General features: G+C 43.9%; 1 protein-coding gene across 3 annotated transcripts in view; it reads left to right on the top strand.

Moving 5' to 3' along the window:
• The window catches only part of LOC141476647 (alpha-2,8-sialyltransferase 8E-like), a 39,403-nt gene extending 36,710 nt beyond the window's left edge, over positions 1-2,693 (top strand). For all 3 annotated transcript variants that reach the window (XM_074165432.1, XM_074165431.1, XM_074165430.1), the window contains 2 exons: positions 1,155-1,247; positions 2,225-2,693. In XM_074165432.1, coding sequence (XP_074021533.1) covers positions 1,155-1,247; positions 2,225-2,693 — 562 coding nt within the window. The remainder of the gene's footprint in view (positions 1-1,154; positions 1,248-2,224) is intronic.
• Positions 2,694-20,438: the final 17,745 nt, after the last annotated feature.

Here is a 20,438-nt window from a genome sequence, read left to right as displayed (position 1 = left end):
GAGAAGGCCTTTGAAGGATTTTTGTGCATTCTTCTGCTCCCCTACTCGCTCTCTCCCCATGACTGAGAAATTATGATGGCAGCCGAACTCTAGTATTGTGAAAACACTGAGCATCATTTACCCTAAATACCTCCATGGTTTTCTCCTGTTCAGCCCATATTAAAAAAATATGGAGAAGTTTGGGAATTAGGCACAGCACTGTTTTTGAGATATGGGAATCTTAACAGTGATGGCAATTATTGAGGCTTGTGAATCACTTCAAAAAGTTTTCAAAATGTCAGCAAATATCTAACGCTGGCTTAAACTGAGTGTAAAATTAGTTGCAAGGCCACTTATGTTGCCTCTGATAACACATGCTGAAGCTTTTTTTATCTGGGTTTCCTGTGGAAGCGAAGCTTGTATGATGGCTTGTGTATATGTGTGTGTGTTCCAGTACCTCAGCATCTCTTGAGGGATGCTCTAAATTTTTGGAGATGATGGATCTAGGTCAAGGCCAAGGTGAACGGAGGCTGGGCAAAGTCGAGGTTTGCAAATCTTCATAGGTTTGCTCCTAATGGCTTTGACATCCTCTGGTGAATCCGTGGAGTGAGAATTGCTGCTCTTACACTGAGCTGGGAGATGCTTATAAAGGGAAAAGGAAGGAAAGCAGATAGTTTTGGATTAATTAGGACTGGACTGATTTGTCTCCTGCGGTGCATTTCCCCTAAATTCTCTTGCGTATAAAACAAAGAATGTTAAAGGCAATGTTATAGGTATAGTTTATCTATTAATTATTGAATACAGCTCAGCTGTTGCTGAGGAAGTCTTTGATTTTATAGGCTGATTGTCCTTGGGGCTTCATGCTATTTCTAGTCCTAAACTGCTGAAGTAAATAGCTCTACTGCTCTTAAGGAAGGAAAATGAGTGAACACTGGCTACATCTGCAAAACGGGGTCAGCTCCAACAGACTCGGGGAAGAGAGGTTTTTATTCAGCCCCTAATTACTTGTTACTGTAATGCATAGTTTGGGCATCAGCATGTTTCATACAATTTTAAATTCTCAATCTGTTTCTAGATTTGTTGCTTGTAATAAATGCTTAAATCAATTCTACTTTCTAGTCCTGAAAAAGTGCAAGGAATTATTTAACTTTCTTACTTATTTCTTTCCTTTATAGATGCAATTTGCCTCCGATATCTGAGAAATACTTGACGGACGTTGGGGTAAAGACGGATGTCGTGACTGTCAATCCCAGTATAATTACTGAGAGGTCATTTCTGGTTTTTGTATTTTCATCTCCTATTGTTTTTCCAAGTCTACTTTTCACTAAGTTCTAACTTTTACAGAGATATTTTTCCCCCAATATTACTTTAAACTGACACCGTGAATCATACATTTCATTCTGATTTGAAGTTATTCAGTATATGGAATCTGTAACAACTTATAGAAATGTGTTAAACACTTAGACTTGCACGTTGATAATAGAAAGTGGAAAGCTGATGAGCTAAATCATAAACAGCAGAGCCATCCTTCCCCTGGAAGTCCTGTACCATGCTGGCAAGCCCCAGGCAAATGTACTGGACACATTAGGGTGAAATTAACTGGTTCCCACCCTAAATGCTTAAATAAAGTAGCACACATTGTCATATATTTTTTTTAAAAATGCCAATTAAACTTTATAGCCAGGATTGGCTGAGTGATTTTAATTTTAAATTTGTCAATACCTTAATACCACCTTGCTGACAGGTTTGGGACCATGGGGCTAATTCCCAATTTCCTTTCTTGCTGGGGGAATGTGCTTCTTTTCTTGAATAACATAAAGTCATTTGCTCGCATTGTGGATTTCTTTTAAATGTTGTTCATTTTAGAAGTGTGCTCTACTTTGGTATTTTCCACTTTTTATACAGTTCTGCACTGCATAGTGCACTATACAGCTGATCAAACCTTGGTAAAATTACATGCTTCTCACAATAAAATGAGAAGTGAGACATGATCAGAAATGTCTACAAAGTTTGTCCACTATTTAATGAATGTGTTGCCAGAAGTGGAGAGAATTTTTTTTTATCCCCTGCATTTTTTCCCTACATTTCATACTGACACTTTAGCTACAAATCTAAATATATTCCCCTTTCAATTATGTCTCTATCAGAAATGTTTCAGTAAAAGCCCATTGGAGGTTTCTTGTCTGCTGGGTCCAGACTGGAGTCTGCCCTGGTCTGACCAGCACTTGTCTCCTTTTCCCTTTAGATTCCATAAGCTGGAAAAATGGAGGAAACCCTTCTATGACGTGCTCCAGGTCTATGAGAACGCTTCCGTGCTGCTGCCGGCTTTCTACAACACCCGCAACACAGACGTCTCAATCCGGGTCAAATACGTCTTGGACGATTTCGAATCTCATCAAGCTGTTTATTACTTTCATCCCCAGTATCTCATCAATGTCTCACGCTACTGGCTCAGCCAAGGGGTGCGGGCCAAGAGGATCAGCACTGGGCTGATTCTGGTGACTGCCGCCCTGGAGCTCTGCGAAGAGGTCCACCTTTTTGGCTTCTGGGCCTTCCCCATGAACCCCTCAGGGATTTTTATAACTCACCACTACTATGACAATGTGAAACCCCGCCCCGGTTTTCATGCCATGCCCTCAGAAATCTTCAACTTCCTCCACATGCACAGCAAAGGGATCCTGCGAGTTCATACAGAGACCTGTAGCTGCTGTTGACAGGGACACTTCTTCTGGCGCAAAAGTGTAACAGGAACTCGATGTCTGTGTGCAGTATGGGAGGTTTTATTACACCCTGAGATTATGCAATAATTGTTTGATATAAATTTCCTTGAGGCATTGCATCCCATCAGATCTAGGACACCAGCATCTTTCCTGCGAGCAGAGTTGGGTCCGTAACAGTGTGAGAGAAGCAAAACTCCTCTCTCCCAGGGTATACACTGCCCTGGGAAGCAAGTCAGATAAGAAGCATATTTCCAATAGGTTTAGGGATAAACAGAGCACATTAATATAGTTATCATTTCACTATGAAGAAAAGCACTAAACTTTTGAGAAGAATCAGTAGTGGAGAATTTTAGCATAGATTGTAGGGCTTTACATAGGTTTCTGAATCGAGTACCTTGGGGCATTGCCAGATTTTACTGAAAGCACTGTCCTCTGGCATTTGGGCTTTTGAAAACACTCTTTAGCATTCTAGTTTTAAGGGGGATTATATAACGTGAGGATTTGTTCTGTAATGTCACAAAGTATTGGTGAAAAATAGCAGATGATAGATGTGATAGGAATAAACAAGGTCACTTTATGAAATTGTTCAGCCAGGATAGAAGAGAATGTTAAACCCCCGTTCACAGCAACAAGTAACTGTGTTGATCATGGTGTGAAATTGTTTTAGAGTTTCTTTCCTCTTCCTTCTAGTGTCTTACATTTCTGGTCTCCTCTGCTCAATCTGCTCGATCATGTTTTCTTTCTCAATGTCTGTAATGCTTTCCTTCTAGCTAATGCGTCCACTTCTTCCCACTTCTTCTGACCACCTCAGCTTCAGATTGGAGTCCTTATCCAAGAAACATTCTCCTTTCACCCTTCTGCAAGCTTTTCTTGGGCTGAATAGCAAGGAGATGATGTAGTTATATTTTCTGAGTTGATTTTTTTGGTTCAGATATCACAGCATAAGATAGAAAAAGGCATTTCCTCTTTGATTTTTATTATAGACTGTGTGAGAGTATCTGAATATTGATTCGCAGTTGTGCAGGTTGAGTTAAATACTGTCAGGTATCTGTGCTAAGTACTGGCAGGAAATGAAGTTGAAATGAAGTTAAAATACAGTGGAGATACTTTGTGGCTCGGATTATGATGCTTATTTTAAAATTATGCATCTCAAGATGTCAGATGTCTTAACATGGCAGTTTTGTATGTTGAGAATGTTATTAGGATAGTAAAAGGGCTGGTGTATTCTTTAAAAACTTACCAATATAACTTTTTCAGTTATGCCACGCTTAATTTTTCACCTGATACAGTTAAACTGGCAAAATCCTGATGCCATATATATTTGCTGGAGTTTATTTTGGCTGCTGAAATGTGGTGTAGGCTGCTGGTATGTGCCCTTTCATACTGGCATGACTGTGGACACAGGAGGGTGAGGTTTGCCATTTCATCTGTGCTGGCATAGTTAAATGAACAGAGTTTCCTCCTCTAAGTCTTAGTCTGAAGCACTTGGGCTGTTGTCTAGTGCCTTGTCTTGTCTTACTTAGATTACAAGATCTTTGATCAAGGATTTAGAATTTAAAGTGCTATTTCCATGATTCCGTGATTCCCTGATTCTATATGAGGGATACTTCTTTTTTTTTAGGAGAGGGTTTAAATCCAAATCTGGACTTGGATTTTGATTTTGTAATGCATGAATGCACAAAGCTTCTTTTAAAAGCCTCTGTGCTATGCTGAGAGCTGTGAAAGTTGCTCACGCTACGGATAAAATGATCAAAAAGGAAGTGAAGCATGATGGTCACCATTTCAAAAGTCCCTACTGACCCGCAGTGACCTAGATGGTACATGAGAGTTTATTTCCTTAACTTTACACTGGACTCCAGAGGTCTGTTTGCTTTAAAAGTAACCCATATCCTTGATAAAGGTATCAGAGCCCACTTGGGAAATACCAGCCAGGGCTAGGTAGGTAGGTAGGTGTTGTGCTCTTAGAGTTACACCGTGTAGTACTGAGCACCACCTCCTATCGGTTAGCTGTGAAACAGGCAGCGCACTAAGAATGAACTTGTAGATTAAATAGTTTCCTTGATTTAATATGCAAAAGAGATTTTCACCTGTGCTGTGTTTTGTAAATTTATGTGCAAAGGCCTTTGATAATAAAGTGCTGTAATGTAAGTGCTATTTAGAGAGCAATGTGACCCTGTGGGTTGGCTGTCTTGCTGTGCATTAAGCTTTATGATAACAAGAATGACACTGAACCCGGTACCTAGAGCCCTTACTCCTTATTCTGCCTGAGTACGGGTATAGTAGTGACTTCAGTATCGCTTTGCTGCTGCTGCTTTGCTAAAGTTACTTTCTTTAGTAAGGGATTTTTCTTTTACTGTGATGATTGAAGAGAACAAAAGCAAATGAAAGCAGTCTGCTATGTTGCGAAAGGTACTTCAAAAAAGATGGGAAAGCACTTGGGAAGCATCCCTGTGTTGGAAAGAAAAGATGCGAATCCCTCTTTTTAGTTGCAAAAATCCTTTTGGGCTTTTTTGGGCAGACAAAAGGATAAGCAAAACTGTAATTACAGCTAAACTGTAATTACAGGGTCACAGACATTTCCTTTCCTTTGTTTGCTTCATATAAATGAGCAATGTAAATTCACCTTGGCTGTACTGCAATAAGTGCAGTTTTACTGTGTTTTGATTTTGATCAGTTATAAACCTATAGCTACTCTATTTTTTAAATGATTTTAAAATGTATGTGCAGGATACTCACACGTTATACACCAAAGGCCCCATCTTGCCACATTTATCTGAAAAGAGCTCCCATTCAGGTGGATGGGTATTTTATTTGTGTAGGGACTGCAGAAACAGGCCCAGACATGTCTGTGAAGGTGTACGTAGGTGTATAGTTAGATACAGGGAGTGATTTGCAAGCCAGAAAGACATATATATAAAATAGTCCTTGAAATGAAATGCATGTTGCGACATGTTTACTTTATAACTAATTTTTCAGGCGTTGCTCAAAAAATTATTGAAAAGCTATGGCATTTGTCAGAAATGCCATATGCAGAAGCTTTCAGATATTTTTTGGCCCCCTTACCTTGCACTGGGCGCTGGAAAATCAGATTTCTGCTGCCGAACTGCAGCGTCTATGGGGGTGAGTGGAAACGGTGTGGTGGCAGGGTCTGAGGATGGATCCTACCTGCTGCTCTGTTCTCCATGAGAGATTCTCTTACTGCCCAGGAGATTTTAGCTACGCGGAGGTCACTACCTGTGCAATGTCACTGTGGGGTGGGTGAGCCAGCATCAACCAGCCTGAGCTTCTGCACGTCCTGCTTAAACGGACAAAAAAAGGGCTGTTGCAGAAAGAAGGACTCCCCTTGTTTTCTGCCATCATTATTTGGTGTACAGAGCATCAGAAAATACTCTTTTGATGTCAAGAATTTGTTCTGAGTTTGAGGCTATTTTGTTTTCCCTTCTCCCATGAGGTCAAAGCTCCAAATCATAGAATCATAGAATGGTTTGGGTTGGAAAGGACCTTAAAAATCATCCAGTCCCAAGCCCCTGCCATGGGCAGGGACACCTCCCACTAGACCAGGTTGCTCAAAGCCCCATCCATCCTGGCCTTGAACACCTCCAGGGATGGGGCAGCCACAGCTTCTCTGGGCAACCTGTTCCAGTGTCTCACCACCCTCACAGGAAAGAATTTCTATATAGTGTCTAATCTAAATCTCCCCTCTTTCAGTTTAAAACTGTTCCCCTCGTCCTATGGCTCCACTCCCTGATCAAGACTCCCTCCCCAGCTTTCCTAGAGACCCTTTAGGGACTAGAAGGGGCTCTTAGGTCTCCCTGGAGCCTTTTCTTCTCCAGGCTGAACACCCCCAACTCTCTCAGCCTGTCCTCACAGCAGAGGTCCTCCAGCCCTCTGATCATCTTCGTGGCCCTCTGCTGGACCTGTCCCAACAGGTCCATGTCCTTCCTGTCCTTTACTGTCCTCACCCTTTACATAAACCCCTCTTCCTTGGGTTTGGTCTGTCTTACGTAGCCGCAGTCTTATAGGCTTATACTTCCAATAATATTCTCAGCATCAGGAGAATTAAAACATAAATGTAAAAATATTTGCAGGAATAGAGAATAGCAGATGAAACAACCATGTATTTTTTGAAATTGGGTCTTTTCCTGGGGCATCCTCTTGATTATAGGTAATGGAAATAATATGATCTTGATCTTAGCACTGGTATAAGGAAAATGTAAATGACTTTGAAAAGGCAGAGCTGTGGTGAACAAATCAGTTCTCATTCTTGCTGACATTAAAACCAATGGAAGTACTTCCTTCCCCCAGCTGCTTGTGATTATTGTTAGTGATTATTCAATCAAGAAGAGGAAACATGGAGAGGGAAAAATGAATAGACAAATTGACACTGGATGATATAATTGCTGTCTATCACACTGCAAATTGCTCAGCTAAGCAAGCAATCAAGAAGTGGTTCATTTCCGAAAGACTGCAGTATCTGTCATCTTCCTTCGTGGCGTTTGCAGCTTTTCCTCTGAGAAAGTCTCAATAAAAAGGCCGTAGTGAATTATGAGATTTCATAGAATCATAGAATGGTTCGAGTTGGAAGGGACCTTAAAGATCACCCAGTTCTAAACCCTCTGCCATGGGCAGGGACAACTCCCACTAGACCAGGTTGCTCAAAGCTCCGTCCAGCCTGGCCTTGAACACCTCCAGGGATGGGGCAGCCACAGCTTCTCTGGGCAACCTGTTCCAGTGTCTCACCACCCTCACAGGAAAGAATTTCTTCCTAATATCCAGTCTAAATCTCCCCTCTTCCAGTTTAAAACTGTTCCTCCTCATCTTATGGCTCCACTCCCTGATCAAGAGTCCCTCCCCATCTCTCCTATAGGCCCCTTTTAGGTACTGGAAGGCTGCTACAAGGTCTCCCTGGAGCCTTCTCTTCTCCGGGCTGAACACCCCCAACTCTCTCAGCCTGTCCTCACAGCAGAGGGGCTCCAGCCCTCTGATCATCTTCATGGCCTCTTCTGGACCCACTCCAACAGGTCCATGTCCTTCTGATGTTGGTGGCCCCAGAGCTGGAAGCAGCACTGCAGGGGGGTCTCCCCAGAGTGGAGCAGAGGGGTAGAATCACCTCCCTCGACCTGCTGGCCACACTTCTTTTGATGCAGCCCAGAGAACATCAACAAAAATAAGCTTTCTCTGGGCTTCTTTGCATCTTTGGAAAGAAAAAAGGACTCAAATCCACTGTTTTCCTTTCAGATGGCATAGTTTTTGTTTATTTTTGCAAGGAAGGGAGAATACAGAATAGATCTTCTCAAATTTACCAGCAGTCATGGCTGTCACGCTGTCAGTTTGAGCAGTCTTTCCGCCTTGCTGGACTTAGAGTCAGGTGGGTTTTTTTGGAAAATGAAGTTCATCCTTTTCCCAGATGAGGCGAATGAAATGCCGTCGAGGCCTCGGGGCTGGTGCCCGGAGCTTCGTGGGAGCTTTTTCCTCCCACTGCCTGTTCGCTTGCTGGTGATTGATAAAACTGTGGGGCTGCAGCCAGGTCAGGCAGGGAAATGACTTTCGGGCAGGAGAAATTAATCTCAGCAACACCCCAGTTTCTAAGCACGTTATTTCCCTTGAGAAGCACTGAGACATGGAGGGAGCCTGATAATTTTGCAAATAATTTGTCCCTTTGCTGCTCGGTGTGAATGCCATTGGGCAATAAAATGAAATACTCGATTCCCTAATGCCCTGCTCTTTGGATGTTTCTGCGAGCGCATGGTGCAGGATGATAAATATGGAATATACGTCCCTTTTGGTTGAAAAGATTAATGGCATTTTTTACTTCCCTCATAGGTGTTTCATGAAGTACTGTGGACTGAGAATGTTTTTTGTTGTTTCGGAAGTGTCTCCTCAACCACATCTTTAACAAATCTCAGTAACTTTGCTTCACGTGGCAGCATTTAGGAAAAGTTATGCAACAGTGATGGATTTCAGTGTCACACTACGTGGAAAAACTGATTGAGTAGGCTCTTGGAATGATGGTAAAAATGAAATTTAACCATCATCAGATATTTCTCTTTCTCCTTTATGGACTATCAATTACTTACGCAGAACCAGTGCTATCCTTGCAACCAGAGATGTTCTTTTCCCGTCCAATGCTGATGCTCCAAGTATCCCATAGATAAAACTGGTTAAAATAAACATATTTTGGAGAAGGAATAGCCATGTCTCTGGAGCAGTGAGGGAATTTGGCTGAATGTCCCTCTGTTTACCTGACATGCCCATTTGGTGACCAGCTTACCTCTACTGAAGGTCCTTGGGTGGTGGGACCCAGATTTGCCACCTGCAGGAGGAGACCCCCGGGAGCGATGGCAGCTTTTCACCCCTGTCCACCCCATGTGTGTGGAGCCCCCTGTAACCGGGTGGTTCAATGTGCACATGCCGTCTCTCCTGTGGAGATTTAGGGTGCAGCTGCACCCTTTCTGCTCCCCTCGATAGGAATAACATAGTGGGGTGCAAGCTCCTTCCTGCACCACCTCCCTTCCCTTGCTGAAGCAGGATGAGTCTTGCTGTTCCTCCTCCCTTTCTGTAAATCTTGCTGGCTTTCCCTATGTCCTGGTTTGAGTGACACATGACTAATTTCTCTCCTAATACTAGGGGAAACTGCACTTTTAGAAGACTCTAGAGTCTGAATTTATGAAAATATTTACTTTATTGCCAGCTCTGGGGTGTGGGATTCAAGGTCTCAGTGTTTTCGAGTTAGCCAGGTTCAGAGATGAGGAAGAGCGAGACCCAGGCACTTGACCCAGGCTGCCAACAGGATTATTTCATCCCATGAACGTCACATTCAATATAAATTATACAGTTTGCTGTATAGTGCTCTCTCTCCCTTGATGACTGAGATCCTGAGAACTCCTTGCCCTGGTGCTGGAGCCCTGAGCCCTTCCCTTCCTCCCAAAGCCGCAGCGCTTGCAGTGTTCCCACATTTGCTGTCCCCTGCTGGGAGTGCACAGCTTCCTGCTGATGGAATGGGCTGGGTATAGTCCTTGTGTATTTTATATTGGTATTGGGATCAATACTGATTCTTTAGTGTTATTAACATTAGTTATCTAGTCTTATTCTTTTAAATTTGTTTATATTTCAACCCTCATGTTTCCTTGTTTTTCCCCAATTCCCCTTCCCGGCTGGGGAGGGGTCATCATCTGATGGAATAATTGTCTAAACGACAATAAATTGTTGTGGGTTCCTCAAACCATAACACCCTACGACAAGTTAATATGGAAGTGGTGAAGGGTAAGGGAGGCAGAAGGGTGCTGCAGAGCCTCTGCACATCGCTCTGCGCTGGTCTTGGACCAGGGCCAGAGCCAGACTTGATCTGACCTTTGCTTTGCTGATTGCCACTGAGAAAACTTAAAAGCCACTCTCACCTGGCACCTTTGCAAACTACCCCAGGAGGTTCCTGGTCTTGCTTGAGCTGCCTTCTTTTCTAATGAAGATGCATTTTTCTAATGCATTTCTTTTTCTCCTTAACACTCACAGATTTATGGCTCTTCGGTCTCTTCTTGCCTTGCAACCGTGTACAGTGACTTGTATGTAGCAATGCAGATGTTGGGATTAGATTGATTTTCCTCATGGGAGCAGAGAAGCCCCGCTGTCCTCCTGCTGCTTCAGGAGTAGTAGTAGCTGCTTTAATTGTTTAAGGTTTGGAGTTGTTTCATCTCAAATCACAGACCTGTTAACGCTGGCAGAAAAACATCTTTTGCCTCTTGGTATTTCTTTATCCACTTGTCCTGGGTTGAGAGACACAGGACTAACTTTTCTTCTAATGCTGGGGAAAATTACACTTTTAGAAGACTCTAGTGTCTGAATTTGTGAAAATATTTATTTTATAGCCAGCCAGGCTCTGTGGGATTCAAGGTTAGTGTTTTCGAGCCTTGCCAGGTGCAGGGACAAGGAGGAGCAAGGCCTGGGCATTTGACCCAGGCTGGCCAACAGGAGTATTTCATACCATGAACGTCACATCCAATATAAATTAGAAAAGTTTGCTGCGTAGCTGGCTCTCTCTCCCTGATGGCGGCGGTCCGGACAACTCCTTGCCCCGGTGCCAGAGCCCTGAGGCCTTCCCTTCCTCCTGAAGCCATTGCGCTCGCAGTGTCTGATACTTGCTATCCACTGCTGGGAGTGCACGGCTTCCTCCTGATATAGATGGCTGAGTATAATTTCTGTATATCTTATATCAGTATCGGGATTAATACTGATTCTTTAGTATTATTGTTAATTATTTAGTCTTAGTCTATTAAATCTATTTATACTTCAACCTTTGTGTTTTCTTTGTGTTCCCCGATTCCCCTTTCCGGGTGGGGAGGGGTCATCGGGTGATAGAATAATTGTCTAACGACAATAGATTGTTATGGGCTCTCTCAAACCATAACAAATTTGGCGCCCAACGTGATATTTTAACAAAATTTGGCATGCGGTGTGGTATTTTAATGACCTTGATACTTAATGTGATAGTTTGCATGTTATTTAAATAGTGCTGGGAGAATCAGAGGCTTTAATTTGAGACTTCTGAAGGGTTGAAGTTGTAAACAGATTTGATCATAGAATCATAGAATCGGATTTGTAAAACAGTCATTATGGATCTATTGGAGTGGTTTCAATGTACTGTAAGCGGAGTTCTCTGGTATCTCTGTGCAGCTGTATGTGGGCAGCTATGGGAGTGGTGCAAGAGGTTGTTGCCATTTCTCACTGGTTTAGGGAAGCTTATCATTTCTAAATGTGGAGTTAAAAGTATTGCCTTGTTATTTTGTGCAGTGGTGTTTTGCTATGTTATTGGGTCTTCTGTAATTGTTCCGTTTTGTGTCACTTATGTAATTGCATCTCGCAAATCGCCGCGATTAGAATCACCTCAGAACGGGGAAGGATCCTTTTTGGGCACCGTGCATAATTACACCTTGGGTTATATTACGGGCCACTTAGTGAGGGGGGGGATATCTTTTAAGGATTTGTATGTTCCGGTAGCATCAATAGCAACAGTTTTTGAGAGTTTGAAATACCCTTGGAATGTTTTGGTCATTGCGCTTATATTGTTAATTTTTGCGGGCGTGTTCTTTTTTATGGGCTGGATTTGCGGTAGCGGAAAGTGTCTGATAGAGATCCCACTGGCCCCCCCGACAGACACTGCTCCTTCAGAGAATCTGCCAGCCTCCCCCACAGTCAGTGCTCCTGTACAGCCCCCGCAGACTCCTGCAGCAGATGTTCCTCCCGCGCAGACACCGCCAGTCCCTGTGACAACTACTGTGCCTGTCCAGACCCCACTGGCCCCCCCGACAGACATCGCACCCGTGCAGACCTCGCCAGCCCTCCCGACAGACCCTGATCTTATCCAGACCATGCTGGCTCTCATGACAAGACCTGCAGCTGCACCAAGTACTGAATCTACTTCGACCTTAGTAATGGATGATGCAGCTGATCTACAGACTCAATCAGTGCCAGTGTCAGTCAACCCTGTACATAAGAGGAAGCGTGCCGTAGCATCAGATGACAATGGTCAACCAGGGACATCAGGCAATACAGTAACACAGGAAACTATTCGATCATTAACCCTAACTGAGCTGCGAGACATTCGTAAGGATTACGGCCGCCAGGAAGGCGAGCAAGTGATTCCTTGGCTGCTCCGATGCTGGGACACTGGGGCTGATAGTTTGGACTTAGATGGTAGAGAAGCCAAGCGGCTAGCACCATTAGCTAGAGAATCAGGTATTGACAGAGCTTTTGGAAGACCACCACAATCCCTCACCCTCTGGAGGCGACTCCTGTTAAGTGTGAGAAGCAGGTATCCCTATAGGGATGATATCATGTACCAGCCATCCAAGTGGACAACTATTGAGAGAGGTGTTAAGAATCTGAGGGAAATAGCTGTGCGAGAGATGATTTTCAGTGACTTGGACGACCTGCAGACATCATTAGATCCAGATGCACTCCAAATTACTGGACCTGTTTGGCGCAAGTGGGTACTGAGTGCACCAGCAGCATATGCTAATGTATTGGCATTATTTTGCTGGAGAGATGATGAGGCACCAACAGTGGGTGATATGGATGCTCGAATGCAGCATTATGCAAATAATCTTCTTTCTGCCCCACAGGCCAGTGTCTCAGTGTTGAAGAAATCATTTGGCAAGGCCAATATCTTAGGTGGGGACAAACCCTTCCCTACTAAGCCTGGTAGAGAGAAGCAAAGCACACCACGACACATCCTGTGGTCTACCCTGCGTAGTCAGGGAGAAAACATGAGGAATTGGGATGGAAAACCTACTTCAGCTTTACAGACACGTGTACGTGAGTTGCGGAGTAAGACACCTCCCAGGAGGGGTTCTTCCAGGAGAAGTGTTGCTCCAGTTTCCAGAGAAAAGTCCCCTAGAAGGCAGAGATGGGCCTCAGAGCCTGATTTACGACAAGCAACTGTCACAGATGGAAGCGGTGCGCCCTCTCTTCTAAACTAGGGTTGCCCTGCCTCCAGCCAGGGGGAGGAGAGGGACAATCGAGTTTATTGGACTGTGTGGATTCGATGGCCTGGCACACCAGAACCACAAAAGTATAGGGCCCTGGTGGACACTGGTGCACAGTGCACCCTAATGCCATCAAATCACATAGGGGAAGAACCTGTCACTATTGCTGGAGTGACAGGAGGATCTCAAGACCTGACTGTACTGGAGGCTGAAGTGAGCCTAACTGGAAATAAATGGGAAAAGTTCCCCATTGTGACTGGCCCGGATGCACCATGCATTCTTGGCATAGATTACCTCAGGAAAGGGTATTTTAAGGACCCGAGAGGCTACCGGTGGGCATTTGGTGTAGCGGCGGTGGAGACGGAGAAAGTTGTGCAACTGTCTACATTGCCTGGCCTGTCAGAGGACCCTTCTATTGTAGGGTTGCTCAGAGTCGAGGAACAAAATGTGCCCATTGCTACTACAACGGTGCATAGGCGACAATATCGCACTAACCGAGATTCTTTGCTCCCTATTCAGCAATTGATTCGTCAGTTGGAAAGCCAAGGGGTTATCAGTAAGACTCACTCACCCTTTAATAGTCCCATATGGCCAGTGCAAAAGCCTAATGGGGAATGGAGACTGACAGTAGACTATCGTGGCTTGAATGAAGTCACACCACCATTGAGTGCTGCTGTCCCAGATATGTTAGAACTTCACTATGAACTGGAGTCAAAAGAGGCTAAATGGTATGCTACAATTGACATTGCTAATGCTTTTTTCTCTATTCCTTTAGCAGCAGAGTGCAGGCCACAGTTTGCTTTCACCTGGAGGGGTGTCCAGTATACCTGGAATCGATTGCCCCAGGGGTGGAAACACAGTCCTACTATTTGCCATGGACTGATACAGACTGCACTGGAGAAGGGTGGAGCTCCAGAACACCTGCAATACATTGACGACATCATTGTATGGGGTGATACAGCAGAAGAAGTTTTTGAGAAGGGAGAGAAGGTAATTCAAATCCTCCTGGAAGCCGGTTTTGCCATCAAACGAGGTAAGGTTAAGGGACCTGCACAGGAAATTCAGTTTTTAGGAATTAAGTGGCAAGATGGGCGTCGCCAGATCCCAATGGATGTGATTAACAAAATAACAGCTATGTCACCACCTACTAACAAAAAGGAAACACAAACCTTCTTAGGCGTTGTGGGTTTCTGGAGAATGCATATTCCTGGTTACAGTCAGATTGTGAGCCCTCTCTATGAAGTGACTAGAAAGAAAAATGATTTTGAATGGGGCCCTGAGCAGCAGTCAGCCTTTGAGCAAATTAAACGGGAGATTGTTCATGCAGTAGCCCTTGGCCCAGTCCGAACCGGACAAGATGTAAAAAATGTGCTGTACACCGCAGCCGGGGAGAATGGCCCTACCTGGAGTCTCTGGCAAAGAGCACCTGGAGAGACTCGAGGCCGACCCCTAGGGTTTTGGAGTCGAGCATATAGAGGATCAGAGGATCGCTATACTACCACTGAGAAAGAGATATTAGCGGCATATGAAGGGGTTCGAGCTGCCTCGGAGGTAATTGGTACTGAAGCACAGCTTCTCCTGGCACCTCGGTTGCCAGTATTGAACTGGATGTTTAAAGGGAAAACTCCTTCCACACATCACGCAACTGATGCAACGTGGAGTAAGTGGGTAGCACTAATTACTCAGCGAGCTCGAATAGGGAACCCCAATCGTCCAGGAATTCTGGAGGTAATCATGGATTGGCCACAAGGCACAGATTTTGGAGGATCCCCAGAGGAGAGAGTGATGCGGGCAGAGGAGGCACCACCATATAATCAGTTATTGGAAAACGAGAGGCGATACGCGCTGTTCACTGATGGATCTTGTCGTATTGTAGGAAACCAGCGAAGGTGGAAAGCTGCTGTGTGGAGTCCTATTCGACAAGTCGCAGAAGCGACTGAGGGAGTGGGTGAGTCGAGTCAGTTTGCAGAAGTGAAAGCCATCCAGTTGGCTTTAGATATTGCTGAGAGAGAAAAGTGGCCGGTACTTTATCTTTATACTGACTCATGGATGGCGGCGCATGCATTATGGGGGTGGTTAAAGCAGTGGAAGAAGAGCAACTGGCAGCGCAGAGGTAAACCCATCTGGGCTGCTGACTTGTGGCAAGATATTGCTGTCCGATTAGAAAAGCTGTCTGTGAAGGTACGACATGTAGATGCCCATATACCCAAGAGTCGGGCCACTGAGGAACAACAAAACAATCATCAAGTGGATCAGGCTGCTAAGATTAAAGTGTCCCAAGTAGACTTGGACTGGCAACGTAAAAGTGAATTGTTTTTAGCTCGGTGGGCCCATGACACTTCAGGCCATCAAGGAAGAGATGCAACATATAGATGGGCTCGTGACCGAGGGGTGGATTTGACTATGGACATTATTGCACAGGTCATCCATCAATGTGAAACATGTGCTGAAATTAAGCAAGCCAAACGATCAAAGCCTTTGTGGTATGGAGAACGGTGGCTGAAATATAAATTTGGAGAGGTTTGGCAAATTGACTATATCTCTCTTCCACGAACTCGCCAGGGTAAACACTATGTTCTTACTATGGTGGAAGCAACCACCGGCTGGCTGGAAACATATGCAGTGTCTCATGCCACTGCTCGTAACACTATTTTAGGCCTTGAAAGACAAGTCCTATGGCGACATGGTACTCCGGAGAGGATTGAGTCAGACAATGGGACTCATTTCCGAAATAATCTTATAGATGCCTGGGCTAAAGAGCATGGTATCGAGTGGATATATCACATCCCCTACCACGCACCAGCTGCTGGGAAAGTAGAACGATGCAATGGACTGCTGAAGACTACACTGAAAGCGATGAGTGCTGGAACATTTAAAAAGTGGGATGAACATTTAGCAAAAGCCACCTGGTTAGTCAACACCAGGGGAACTGTCAGCCGAGCTGGTCCTGCTCACTCAGAGCTTTTACCTACTGTAGAAGGGGATAAAGTCCCTGTGGTGCATGTAAAGAATATGTTGGGAAAAACAGTCTGGGTTACCCCGGCCTCAGGTAAAGGCAAACCCACTCGTGGGGTTGCTTTTGCTGAAGGACCAGGGCATACTTGGTGGGTGATGCAGGAGAATGGAGAGGTTCGATGTGTACCTTTAGGAGATCTGATTTTGGGTGAGAATCCTTAATTTAAATGATACGGTGTCAGTTGTTGCCTAATACTAACAGTGTTCAATAAGTGTTTTTCAGGATAATGTAATGGTAACGGACCCAGAGTCAGTTCTGTCGAATGGTGTCCAGCGACAGGGAACATGCTGGCCGTGAGCACAACATCTTATATGGATGCGCCCAACTCTAACCATCTGCGTTCCTGTATTGAGGCCTGGTCCTGATCTGACAACTGAGTGAATGCCACATCACTTGTTCCTACCCTAAAAGACTATTATGATAGATGGAACTCACAGTTTTGGACTAAAGAAATTTAATGGACCTTTTAGAGGAATAGCTCATAACTTTAGAGGATTATATATGTCTCTCTCTATATATATGTATATTAGAAGATAAATATAATAGTACGCTGAAGTGTGACATATATATGGTATGAAATAAGGGGTGGAATGTCCTGGGTTGAGAGACACAGGACTAACTTTTCTTCTAATGCTGGGGAAAATTACACTTTTAGAAGACTCTAGTGTCTGAATTTGTGAAAATATTTATTTTATAGCCAGCCAGGCTCTGTGGGATTCAAGGTTAGTGTTTTCGAGCCTTGCCAGGTGCAGGGACAAGGAGGAGCAAGGCCTGGGCATTTGACCCAGGCTGGCCAACAGGAGTATTTCATACCATGAACGTCACATCCAATATAAATTAGAAAAGTTTGCTGCGTAGCTGGCTCTCTCTCCCTGATGGCGGCGGTCCGGACAACTCCTTGCCCCGGTGCCAGAGCCCTGAGGCCTTCCCTTCCTCCTGAAGCCATTGCGCTCGCAGTGTCTGATACTTGCTGTCCACTGCTGGGAGTGCACGGCTTCCTCCTGATATAGATGGCTGAGTATAATTTCTGTATATCTTATATCAGTATCGGGATTAATACTGATTCTTTAGTATTATTGTTAATTATTTAGTCTTAGTCTATTAAATCTATTTATACTTCAACCTTTGTGTTTTCTTTGTGTTCCCCGATTCCCCTTTCCGGGTGGGGAGGGGTCATCGGGTGATAGAATAATTGTCTAACGACAATAGATTGTTATGGGCTCTCTCAAACCATAACACCACTGTTACAGACAGACTATCTGGTTCTGTTTATATGATTATATCTGATCAGTGTGTTACCTCACTCATCTGAATAAAGAATAATTAGTAAAAATCAATGTATATAATATTCTATAGAGAGCAGATCTTGACTCTGTGTCTGCACAGGCCTCTCATTCTGTAAAATAAACCTGCTGGCATCACTTTATTTCATCTGTTAGCAGAATTTAACATTTACACATCACTGCAGGAGGAACTGTGCGTGTCCACAAGCTGAAAAGATCTAAAATGCATCCAAACCAGTTTTATGAGCAGTGGAGCTGAGGAAAATTATCTTCCTCTGGATTTTTGGATCATGATGGGCAGATTATTTTTTTTAAACAAGTGCAGCAGTGGGTTTAGCCCCTATTAGACCTTGGAGGACTGACCCAGCAGAAGAGATGTTATGAATGCTTACATGAACAGAAGAGATTAAATCAGATTTTCTGCCATATTAGACACCAGAGACTGCCCTCCTTGGTTGGGATTTCTCCTCTTCACAAGTTTTCCAGTATAATGAAAGCACAAATATAGGTGCAGTGTCCACAATAGCTTTTTATTTCCCTAAAATATTCCATAAACTATCTCGGAAGAGACTGTCTCTGGGAGCACTTTGCTCTCAGCCTTGATTGAAATTTAGCACAGGAGCTGGAAGGCAGAAGGGAAGGACTGACAGACAGAGAGGGGCTTACACAACCCTTTCTATAAGAAATCATGTCAACAGGCAATATTTACCCCAAATATTAAGTACTTGCCCAAAAACTGCTCTGCTATCTTAACATTTTTTTATCCCAGTGTCGAGGTTTTGGCTGAATTTACCAAAACCGGACCGACAGATGGCCCTTCCCCCCCCTTCCCCCCCCTAAAAGAGGAGAGAGGAGGAGAAAGAGATAAGGAGATTCAGAAGTTTAGAATGAACTAAACTACTTTAATGAAGAATTAATATTAAAATAAAAATAAAGAAGAAAATAATGAACTAGATACAATGTATACAAAACCGTATCAAGCTCCCAGGATGACAGTCACATCACCAGCAGGCACTGGGGAAGTCCCAGACTGGACTCAGTGACGAATGGGAACTGGATTCCAGCTCTGGAGTCAGGAACACACGGATCGGGATCAAAGGCAGATGAACAGACAGAGTCCTCTCTGGACGTCGGCCATCGCAGGAAGGGGGTTGACCCTTTGATCCCTCAGCTTTTATACTGAGCATGGGGCAGATGGGATGGAATACCCCAGTTGGTCAGCTTTGGGTCACCTGTCCTGTCCACTCCTCCCCACTGATGTGACCCCTCTACGTTTTTTCCGTTTCCGACCCTCTAAGGGGGCAAAGAACGAAATTGGCCGACCTTGGTTGTTATAGCAGTAAGTATAAGCAAGGGCCTCCCTGCATATCGTTCCTTGGCATGGAGCACAAACATTGGTCTTATCATTCTGAGAACGAGCAGTTTTCTCCACAATATGCCGTTAATTTCAGAGAGTTAGAGGAGGCCTAGCTAGGATGTAAAGTTACAGAACAGAAAATTGGTTCGGTTTTACTTCAAACCGGGACACCCAGTGAATTTGCAGACACTTTGCCAGGCTCATGCTGAACTGTTTGTCACAGAGAAGAGGCTGATAAGACACATACAAATGGAATGCGGTGATTCTCTTGGGAAAGTAGCAAGCATTTGCATCTTTATAAGCTCTTATTATTAAAGTTTTTTGGGTGAGTTTTTCACCAGCTCACCACATGCTGACTGTTCTCTGCAGGGTCTTTAATGTGCTCAGTTCTCATCAGCTGCAGGTCTTTGCGGCACAGCTCATTTCCATCTTCTGCGCTCAGTAGTTTCGACCACCCCTAGCGCAAATTTTTAGTAAGCATTGCTACGCCTTTGTTTGAAAAATGTAATTTTTTTTATGATTAGCAAACTTTGTAGCTGCCTGAGCAAAAGATTGAATTTCTGGGGATTAATTAACCTATACCTTAGCCTTTTGATTGTTAATTTTATACTAATAACTATCAAGAAAAGCAAACAAGAGGCATTCATTGAGCAAATATCAAATATGTTTTTACAGATCTCCAGAAGACATTAAAATGGCCCTGCCCTCTTATCCTATCAAATATTATTTTGATTCTAAAAATTATTGTTTTCTACTGCATAATTTTATACCATGATTATGGCGATTTAAATGGGCTTGCTATGAAGGAGAGGTATTTGTTAAAGTCTCACAGTAATCCAGCCATAAATAACATAGACTTAGGTGGGTCTGGCTGGGTTGTTAGCTTTGACTGTCTCTTTTTAAGGCCAATTATACTCTTTACACAAGAAGACTGAATGCGGCTCATCTCAGAATGTTCAGTTTCATCATTTTTGAGTGGCAATTGAAACCTCAGCCAAGGAGCAAATGGCTTTGTCCAAAGCTGAGGTCAAGGTCTCACTTGTTGACCATTTGGGACACAACCCCACCGTGGTAAGACCCTGATGAATGAAGAGGTGAGAACTTGTCTCTTTGGCCATTGATCTCCAACAGCTTGAGTAGCATTAACGAATTTAGCTCTATATTATTCATATTCTCAGTTTATAGATGGAAACACAGAGACAGAGAAAAGTTGAGTCTGCACCTCCTGCAAATATAAAGCAACAATACTTAGTGGGAAATTAATCTCTCCTAATTTTAGGTATCTCCAATGCAGAGCCTACAGGCGAGCTCCTTGCCAGGGCTCTGTTTGTAGAAACATGCCCCAAATTTACCAGCTTCAGCCACGTATTGGTTTTGTTCCTCCAAAATGGCATCAGAATGATCGCAGTTTTCCTGAGCATCCCTCATCCTGCCTTTCCTCTCCCTCCTCTGCATCACCCTGGAGGGACTAGAGCTAAATGGAGACTTCACCCTGTGCCTGTCCAAGGCCAAAGTTGGGGTTTGTTTTCTCTGAAAGATGAACTTATGTCCTTAAAGACCTCTATTTAAAAAAAAAATAATAAAATCAGGCTTACCTTAAACTTG

The sequence above is a fragment of the Numenius arquata genome, chromosome W, assembly GCF_964106895.1.
Source record: "Numenius arquata chromosome W, bNumArq3.hap1.1, whole genome shotgun sequence".
Lineage (NCBI taxonomy): Eukaryota > Metazoa > Chordata > Aves > Charadriiformes > Scolopacidae > Numenius > Numenius arquata.
Note: the sequence above shows the minus strand (reverse complement) of the source record. Positions and strands in the feature narration are given on the sequence as shown.